The following is a 10,471-nucleotide window of genomic DNA, read 5'->3' as shown; positions in this document are numbered from 1 at the left end:
AAATTTGCAGACCCTCTTCTCCCAAGGGGGGACCAAAGAGAAAAATTCAAAAAATTGAAAATTAGCGGACCCTCTTCCACCAAGGGGGGACCAAAGAGAAAAATTCAAAAATATGAAAATTTGCGGACCCCCTTCCCCCAAGGTGCTGTCTATTAATTATGTAAGGGTTTATAGGGGGAAGGGGGGTTTGAGAAATCGAAAACAAACAAAAATGTTTAGGGTTCTCATACAAAAAATATTCAAGGGGGGTGGGGCTGTCGAAAAATCGTAATTTTTTTCTTTCGTAATTAATGGACAGCCCCCAAAGGGGGTCCAAAGGGAAAACTTCAAAAATTTAAAAATTTGTGGGCCCCCTTCCCTACAAGGGGGGACCAAAGGGAAAAATTCAAAAAATCGGAAATTTGCGGACCTTCTTCCCCCAATGGGGGACCAAAGGGAAATTAAAAAAAAAAAATTGAAAATTTGCGAACCCTCTTCTCCCAAGAGGGGACCAAAGTGAAAAATTCAAAAATTTGGAAATTTGCATTGAAGCGTGGAAAGATATTCCCTGGACCACCTTTTCCAGAAATGGTCCCGTAGCAGCGTCAAGTATTCCCAGCGCGACAATTTGTACTCCTTGGTGTTCAAGTACGATGGCCTTGGAACTGGATGCATTGGTCGGCCCAGTTGAAGATGTGCAGGTGTTATTGGCATTGGCTCGTTGGGATCTTCCGACAGTGCGTATAGAGGCCTGGAGTTCAAAATAGCCTGCACATGCGACAGCACTGTAGCAAACTCTTCGAAGTTCAGAGAGGTATTCCGCAAGGTACGCTTGAGGTGGGTCTTCACGCTTTTCACACCAGCTTCCATCAACCCTGCAAAGTTTGGAGCCCTTGGGGGTATAAAACGCCATTCAATCTCCCGTGGAAGCAGGAAATCGTTGATTTTAGACACCGTCACTTCATCACGAAATTGCCGATATAGAGCATGCAGCTCGTTGGAAGCCCCGGTGAAATTTGTGGCGTTATCTGACAGGATTCTCTTTACCAACCCATGATGATTAACAAAACGGTCAAGCGCAGCAAGAAACGCCTCGGTTGTGAGGCTGGATACCAACTCCAAGTGGACATTTTTCGTAACCAGGCAAACAAAGACTGCAATATATCCCTTCATCTTTTTGGTCGATACTTTCCTTCCTTTACCATTACAGGTCCGGCGTAGTCCACTCCCGTGTATTCAAAAGGCATGGCAGGATTCACTCGGAAATCAGGAAGGTTGCCCATCAATTGTTCCACCTTTCGAGGGCAAGCTCTGAAGCAGGACACGCATGACCTGACAACCCCTCGGACAGTTGATCGTGCTCTCAGTAGCCAAAACTTTCGCCGAAGTATGGCCAAAAGATTCGATGGACCTGCATGCATGTTCTCCTCGTGCAGTGCTCGAATCAAGAGCTTTGTAACAGGATGGTGATCCGGAAGTATCAACTGGTGCTTCGCATCGAATGGTAGAGCAGACTTCTCCAGACGTCCCCCTACTCTGAGAACACCGTCGACTTCATCCAAAACAGGGCAGAGACGAGCAAGCTTTTTGGAAGAAGTAGCCGCGTCCTGGCTGCGAACCTCATCGGGTAGCTCAGTGTGCTGAATGACTCGTACGATGGTGATTAGAGATGCCCTCATTTCTGCAACTGAAATCGAACGCCACAGGCAGCGATTAGCCGCAACATTCGTCCTGGTGTTGTTGATGAAACGCATAACCAACGCAACAATCCGTTGCAGCTTTCGGAACGATCCATAGGATGTGAAGACTGGCAGTAGCTCGATCGTTGCCAGGTTGACAATCACTTCAGCCTTCATCTCTGGCATTTCACAATCAGGAATCTCTTCAACTGCTGCAGGCTCATAATGGGGCTGGTTCAAGAAATCTGGTCCAAACCACCACAAGCTGTTGTTGTTCAAGGCTTCAGGCATTTGTCCCCGTGAAACGACGTCAGCGGGATTATCGGCAGACCGTACGTATTCCCATGGATACTGGTGGGTATTTCGATTGATTTCTGCCACGCGGTTGCGCACAAAAATATCCAGGCGTGACGGTGCTTTTTTCAACCACGAGAGCACAATTTGGCTGTCGGACCACAAGACAACCTTGGACATAGGAAGCTTAAAGGCGGACAAAACTTTCACCAAGAGACGTGACAACAAGAGTGCAGCACATAATTCTTTGCGAGGTATGGTCATTTCGGTCAGCGGTGCAACCCGCGACTTGCTGGTAAAAAGATTACAACATGTATCACCGTTTCCCTTCACAGCTCGAAGATACAAACAGGCCCCGTACGCAGACGAGGAAGCGTCTGCGAACCCATGAATTTCAAATGTTTCACATTCTTCAGGGATCACACATCTCGGAATTTTGGCTTGATTAAGGGACGTCAACGAATTACTTAATTTCAACCATTGTGCAAGCAAATCCTCTGGAATTGGTTCATCCCACTCCAACTTTCGAACCCAAAGAGCCTGCATCAACAATTTGGCAACGAGGACTACCGGCGATACGAAACCGAGCGGATCAAACAATCTAGAAATACGAGAGAGGACAAATCTCTTGGTGACCGGTTGCAACATATCCTCGGTGGACGGAACAACAAAGCGGAAATGATCGTTGTTAGGATCCCACAGTAAGCCAAGTGTACGCACTATGTTCTCGGAGTCGTCGATCTTCACTAGCTTCTCCTTTTCTTCTTCAGGGACGTCTTCCAGTACCGCATCAGAATTGGAGCACCATTTTCGAATGTCAAAGCCCCCTTTGGCGAGCATCTCCTGAAGATCCATTCTTAGACGAACGGCTTCGGCCACTGTATTTGCTCCTGTGAGCACGTCATCAATATAGAAGTCCTCACAAACCACCTCGGCTGCGGCAGGATATTCGGACTTTTCATCCCTTGCTAGCTGGACTAACGATCTTGTAGCCAAGAATGGAGCTGAAGCAGTTCCGTAGGTAACGGTGTTGAGTTCCAGAACACGCAGTGGATCAGTCGGCTGCTTCCCCCAGAATATGCGTTGGAAACGAGTATCCCGCTCGTCCACTACTACTTGCCTGTACATTTTTGTTATATCGGCCGAAAAGGCGAAGCGATGCCGACGGAATTGTAGTAGAATGGAGAACAGGTCATTTTGGATGGTAGGGCCAACTTGGAGTACATCATTCAACGAAGGACCGGAAGATCTCGCCGTGGCATCGAATACCACACGGAGTTTAGTGCTGGAACTGGCTAACTTCATGACCGCATGGTGCGGCAGGCCCAAGTAACAATTCCATTGCTGATTGGTTTTGTTTGATTTTTGTTAAGGTTTTATCACAGCAATAACTAAAGCTCACAGTTTTATGATTGCTTTTATGAAAACCATTGATAAAATGTTTTAAAGTATACTTGAAAATATTCATAAAGGCAGATTTTAAGAGTAAACAAAACTTTCCGATTTGTAAACCTTCTGGTAATCATTATTACCACAATAAAACTGTTAAAACTCTCAACAGATGGCGATACGTTCGATTAGTAACGACATCTGTTCGTGGAAAAGCAGAAACTACGACACTGCTAGGTTTATTGCGGTCATCATAAAAGTAAACTTGCTTTCGTTTTATTTTCGATGATTATGGTCGTCGCCATATTGAATAATTAGCTAACGTGAATGGAAAATAGCTAATTTTGCCTAAATAAGCAATGAATTGATAGTTTGCCACCATTTTCATAACATGCTCACATAAACAAATACTCTCTGCTGAGTTTTCTTGTGATTCGAGATAGTTTTACTAAATTCACAAATTGATTTATTTCATTCCAAGATGATAATATTCACTGTTTTCGAAGCGCATTAATTTTATGATTCTGCAACCCCAATATTTACGGTAAATTCGAATGCGCATAAGCCTACCAGCACAAAAACTACTAAAATATTACTTTGAAATGATCGCTTTCTACTTACGAATGATGTATCCTCCTGAACTTAACGTGCCATCGCAGAAGCTTCTCTGCATCTTGAGCTGTCATAGTTTTTGTTGAAAAAAAAAAACAACAACAAACGAGAATGGGACATTTTTCAACTAGGTTTTAAAACGAGTTTATTGCTACTCTTAATGCGGTTTGCAAACCCTCTCCGAGAGTGGTCCACTCAGCCGGATGATGCTCTTAAAGAGGTTATAAAGAGGTTTTGATGTATGATTCAGTTTTATTGCAAGTTTTATAAAATTGGTTATGAAGATCTCTTGTAAAGCCGAACAAAACTTAAAATGTTACTTGGGAGGTAATACCGTTGAACTCCCACTGGATCGGCTGCCTCGAACACCTCATGACAATGGCCGAGTGCCTCATATTCGGTAATAAAGTCCTCGTACTGCTGTTTTGTATCCGGATGACGTTGCAATCTTCGCTCAAGCAGGAAAAACCTTTTCAGCGCCAATGCTCGATTATCACCGAGCTCAGCCACTGTCTCACGGAACGGTAGCCGAACCACGAAACGGCCTGTCTCGTCTCGGCGATGAGTATCCACGAAGTGATCCTCAACTTGCTGCTCTTCGGTGGTGGATGGGAACGATCCGACAACTTCTTCAACAGCCCAAAACTTTTCGATTAGATCAGATGTATCTTCTTTCGTCACAACATGGGAAAAAACAACCTTTTGATCTGGGACATCAACTGGTCCAGCGATAACCCACCCAAAGACAGTTTCCTGGAGCAGAGGCAAATCATCGGAAAGTTTCATTTGACCAGATTTGAGAAGGGAGAAGAAAAACTCATTTCCGATGAGGAGATCTATACGTTTCGGGGTATGGAATTCTGGGTCCGCCAACGCCACGTTGGCTGGTATTTGCCACCTTTTAATTTCAATTTTTCTGGTAGGAATGGTTCCACTCACCTGAGGCATGACAAGGCACGGAATGTCAACCTTGTACTCACCGTAGTTGGAAACAACAGAAACGACAACCTCTTGACTGGCGCTTTTCCTACCTGTTACTCCAACCACCTCGGTATTGGTTGGTCGTGGACGCTTACCGAGTTTCTGGACCATATCGCTGGAAATAAGGCAGACTTGCGATGCACAGTCGAGTAGTGCACGGCAAGGATGGGCTCGGCCGCTTTCGTCGACAAGACTTACCAAGGCCGTAAGCAGCAAGACTTCCTTCGGGGATGAACGAGATTTCCGAGTACTGGATACGTGACTCACCAATGCGCTTGTAGTTGATACCGGTTCAGGACTCGCTTCCGCGACGACGTTGACGCTTGCCGGAGGTGCAGATTGCTTCTGCGGCTCAGGCTGCTCTGGAACATCTGGATCATCAAGATGCAGCAGGCTGTTGTGTCTTTGCCCACATTTCGAGCACGTCTTCTCGGACGAGCAGGTGCTGCTTCGGTGCCCCTTCCGAAGGCAATTGTAGCAAACTTTCATCTCTTTCACCTTTGCTATCCGCTGGGCAACCGTCATGTTGCGGAAAGCGGAACACTTGAAGTTAGGGTGTTGTCCACTGCACAATTCACAGGTCACAGCGGTCGGTGACGTGACTGCGTTTGCCACCTTTTGGGAAGATAGCTTTTGGAAACCTGAAGCGGACTTCGTCACCGGTGGAGGAGGGTTGGCCGTCTCGCATCTCTCAAGGATAAGACAACGATTCTTCAAGCACTCTACGGTGTCCTCATACGTTGGTAGCTCTCCGTGGTCCAACTTTGATTCCCAATACTCACGTGTTTCCTTATCCAAGGCGGCGGTTAGAACGTTGACGACGAACAACTCGGATACTCCTTCAAGCTCCTGCCCCAGAAACTTCAGATTCTCGACGTGCCGGCAGCAGTCATCAAGTAGCTGGCGAAGCTCTTTCGACGATTTTCGAGTCATGCGTTTGAGATTCAGTAGACCCCGGATGTGCAGATCTACTATCAAACGCTTGTTCTCGTAACGTTCTTCCAGGATCGCCCAAGCCTGAGCGTAGTTGTTGTCCTGGATCGTTTGGGAATCAATAACTCCGGTGGCAGCACCGACTAGTGACTTTTCCAAATGGTAAAGCTTTATAGCGTCACAGTCCGGTGATCTTCCCATGATGTCTTGGAACATTGCCTTAAAGCGAGGCCAATGTTCGTACTTTCCATCGAAAGTGGGTAGTGGAGCTTTGAGGGCTTGTTGTTGCACGATTTGTGGCTGCACCGCTGCCGGCTGAGCGGCTGCACCAATCGGTTCGGGCACCTTTGCATCCTTCAGCGACTCGATCACCAAGCTGGTTTCGTTGAACAACACTTCAAATTCTTCGTATTTTTTCTCCTGGGGATCTCTCTGATTCGCGAGACAGGCACTGATTAACGCATCGTGGATTTCATTGTACTCGCGGTAATGGATTTCAAGGCTTCTGGCAAAGACTCGGAGCTGAGCAAAGCTTGTCGTCGTAGGATCATCTTCGGCCGCTTTCAATGAATTCCTGATGCGCGTCACTTTTGATTTCACTTGTCCGCGCTTGTGCACTAGCAGCTTCAGTTCTTCGTCGGACATTTTGTTTTCTTTATTATTCACTTTATTGTTCACTGGGCTTTGGTAGTTGGCTTCTTCTGGGTATAGCACTTTACGCCACATAGCCCATACGGCACAGGAACAGGACACCGACGGGATCGATATCCGTGCAGCAGCTTTTCATTGGGGATTGGTGGATTCGCGGCGAACTCCACCGGCACACGCGACGGAACGACGGGCGGGATACGGGATCAGCGAATACTGGGCTTCTTCGCTCGGAAACGGTAAATTCGCGTCGAATTGTACCGGACACACTTCTCGGGATAACTGACTATGGTGTGGAACACTTTTTTCCGCTTGCTCGGAATTGTCTTTATCGTTTTTACACGGCGAAACCGCGTTTTCCTTTCCACATGTTTGGCAAATGTTCACTTTCTTCGATAGCACACTTCAAAATGGCCGTCGGTCCGGTTCGATGGGACCAAAATGTCGCTCATCCGGTGGACGCCGACACAAAATCGAGGTGGACACTTAACCGGCGGACTAAATTCACTGTTGGCACCCTTTGTTCCACCGGTGGAAAGGAAAACACATTTCGGAATACTTTTTCACTGATTTTATTCACTAAAAACTCTTAACAAAAACTTTCGCGTCTTCACGCCGCGACCTAACTCGTTACAATGAATGATTGAAAACAGAAAAATCTCTTCGCTTCCGCCTAGCGCGGGAAATCACTTTTGCTTTCCTCCTCTAATGTTGGTAGCATTGCTACCTCCCTACCGTTACACCCTAGAACGTTACACCCTGTTGTGCTGCTAGGGATGACAAATCACGATCGCAGCAATCGGGTGCACTGAGAAAAAATCCCCAATAAAAACCCGTCAAGTCAGTGAAGACTGAACAGGGGACCAAAGGGAAATTTAAAAAAAAAATTGAAAATTTGCGGACCTTCTTCCCCCAATGGGGGACCAAAGGGAAATTTAAAAAAAAAATTGAAAATTTGCGAACCCTCTTCTCCCAAGGGGGGACCAAACTGAAAAATTCAAAAATTTGGAAATTTGCGGACCCACTTCCCCCAAGGGGGGACCAAAGGGAAAAATTCGAAGAAAAATTGAAAATTTGCGGACCTTCTTCCCCCAAGGGGGGACCAAAGGAAAAAATTCAAAAAATCGGAAATTTGCGGACCTTCTTCCCCCAATAGGGGACCAAAGGGAAATTTAAAAAAAAAATGAAAATTTGCGAACCCTCTTCTCCCAAGAGGGGACCAAAGTGAAAAATTCAAAAATTTGGAAATTTGCGGACCCACTTCCCCCAAGGGGGGACCAAAGTGATAAATTCAAAAATTTGGAAATTTGCGGACCCACTTCCCCCAAGGGGGGACCAAAGGGAAAAATTCGAAGAAAAATTGAAAATTTGCGGACCTTCTTCCCCCAAGGGGGGACCAAAGGAAAAAATTCAAAAAATCGGAAATTTGCGGACCTTCTTCCCCCAATAGGGGACCAAAGGGAAATTTAAAAAAAAATTGAAAATTTGCGAACCCTCTTCTCCCAAGAGGGGACCAAAGTGAAAAATTCAAAAATTTGGAAATTTGCGGACCCACTTCCCCCAAGGGGGGGCCAAAGGGAAAAATTCGAAGAAAAATTGAAAATTTGCGGACCTTCTTCCCCCAAGGGGGGACCAAAGGAAAAAATTCAAAAAATCGGAAATTTGCGAACCCTCTTCTCCCAAGGGGGGACCAAAGGGAGAAATTCAAAAAAAATGATAAATTGCAGACCCACTTCCTCCAAGGGGGCCAAAGGCAAAAATTCAAAAAATTAAAATTTGCGGACCCATTTTCCCCAAAGGGGAAAAAAATTGCGGACTCACTTCCTCCAAGGGGAAAAATTCAAAAAGTTCACAATTTGCGGATCCATTTTCCCCAAGAGGGGACCAAAGGGAAAAATTTAAAAAAAAATGTAAATTTTTGGATCCATTTTTTCCAAGGGGGCCACAGGGACCCATTTCCCCCAAAGAAAACAATTAAAAAAAATTTGCGGACCAACTTCCCCCAAGAGGGAACCAAAGGAAAAAATCAAAAATTTGAAAAATTTGCTAACTTTCTTTCTCCGAGGAAGGACCAGGGAAAACTTCAAAAATTTGAAAATTTGCGAACCCCCTTTTTCCAAGGGGGGGCTAATGGGAAAATTTCAAAAAATTGAAAATTTGCGGACCCTCTTCCACCAAGGGGGGACTAAAGGGAAAAATTTGAAAATTTGCAGACCCTCTTCTCCCAAGGGGGGACCAAAGAGAAAAATTCAAAAATATGAAAATAAGCGGACCCCCTTCCCCCAAGGTGCTGTCTATTAATTATGTAAGGGTTTATAGGGGGAAGGGGGGTTTGAGAAATCGAAAACAAACAAAAATGTTTAGGGTTCTCATACAAAAAATATTACAAGGGGGGTGGGGCTGTCGAAAAATCGTAATTTTTTTCTTACGTAATTAATGGACAGCCCCCAAAGGGGGTCCAAAGGGAAAACTTCAAAAATTTAAAAATTTGTGGGCCCCCTTCCCTACAAGGGGGGAAAAAAGGAAAAAATTGAAAAAATCGGAAATTCGCGGACATTCTTCCCCCAATGGGGGACCAAAGGGAAATAAAAAAAAATTGAAAATTTGCGAACCCTCTTCTCCCAAGTGAAAAATTCAAAAATTCTCCCAAGTGAAAAATTCAAAAATTTGGAAATTTGCGGACCCACTTCCCCCAAGGGGGGACCAAAGGGAAAAATTCGAAGAAAAATTGAAAATTTGCGGACCTTCTTCCCCCAATTCAAAAAATCGGAAATTTGCGGACCTTCTTCCCCCAATGGGGGACCAAAGGGAAATTAAAAAAAAAATGAAAATTTGCGAACCCTCTTCTCCCAAGGGGGGACCAAAGTGAAAAATTCAAAAATTTGGAAATTTGCGGACCCACTTCCCCCAAGGGGGGACCAAAGGGAAAAATTCGAGGAAAAATTGAAAATTTGCGGACCTTCTTCCCCCAAGGGGGGACCAAAGGAAAAAATTCAAAAAATCGGAAATTTGCGGACCTTCTTCCCCCAATGGGGGACCAAAGGGAAATTTAAAAAAAAAATTGAAAATTTGCGATCCCTCTTCTCCCAAGGGGGGACCAAAGTGAAAAATTCAAAAATTTGGAAATTTGCGGACCCACTTTCCCCAAGGGGGGACCAAAGGGAAAAATTCGAAGAAAAATTGAAAATTTGCGGACCTTCTTTCCCCAAGGGGGGACCAAAGGAAAAAATTCAAAAAATCGGAAATTTACGGACCTTCTTCCCCCAATGGGGGACCAAAGGGAAATTTAAAAATAAAATTGAAAATTTGCGAACCCTCTTCTCCCAAGGGGGGACCAAAGTGAAAAATTCAAAAATTTGGAAATTTGCGGACCCACTTCCCCCAAGGGGGGACCAAAGGGAAAAATTCGTAGAAAAATTGAAAATTTGCGGACCTTCTTCTCCCAAGGGGGGACCAAAGGAAAAAATTCAAAAAATCGGAAATTTGCGAACCTTCTTCCCCCAATGGGGGACCAAAGGGAAATTCAAAAAAAAAAATTGAAAATTTGCGAACCCTCTTCTCCCAAGGGGGGACTAAAGGGAAAAAATCAAAAATTGGAAAAATTGCCGATCCCCTTCCCCCAAGGGAAAGGCAAAGGGAAAAGTTTGAAAATTTGCGGACCCTTCTCCCAAGGGGGGACCAAAGAGAAAAATTCAAAAAATTGAAAATTAGCGGACCTTCTTCCCCAAGGGGGAACTAAGGGGAAAAGTTTGAAAATTTGCGGACCCTCTTCCCCCAAGGGGGGACCAAAGAGAAAAATTCAAAAATATGAAAATTTGCGGACCCCCTTCCCCCAAGGTGCTGTCCATTAATTATGTAATGGTTTATAGGGGGAAGGGGGGTTTGAGAAATCGAAAACAAACAAAAATGTTTAGGGTTCTCATACAAAAAATATTACAAGGGGGGTGGGGCTGTCG

At 45.0% G+C, this 10,471-nt stretch overlaps 1 protein-coding gene across 1 annotated transcript; it reads right to left on the bottom strand.

The window, feature by feature from the left end:
* Positions 1-1,148: 1,148 nt before the first annotated feature.
* Positions 1,149-6,512, bottom strand: LOC134286610 (uncharacterized). The gene is made up of 2 exons (XM_062848244.1): positions 4,302-6,512; positions 1,149-3,296 (listed from the first exon to the last, which is right to left on the bottom strand). Exons 1-2 carry the CDS (start codon positions 6,510-6,512, stop codon positions 1,149-1,151), a joined length of 4,359 nt encoding a protein of 1,452 aa, XP_062704228.1.
* Between the last annotated feature and the right edge of the window lie 3,959 nt (positions 6,513-10,471).

This window comes from Aedes albopictus, chromosome 2, assembly GCF_035046485.1.
Source record: "Aedes albopictus strain Foshan chromosome 2, AalbF5, whole genome shotgun sequence".
Classification (NCBI taxonomy): Eukaryota; Metazoa; Arthropoda; class Insecta; order Diptera; family Culicidae; genus Aedes; species Aedes albopictus.
This window is presented reverse-complemented; position numbering and strand designations above follow the sequence as displayed.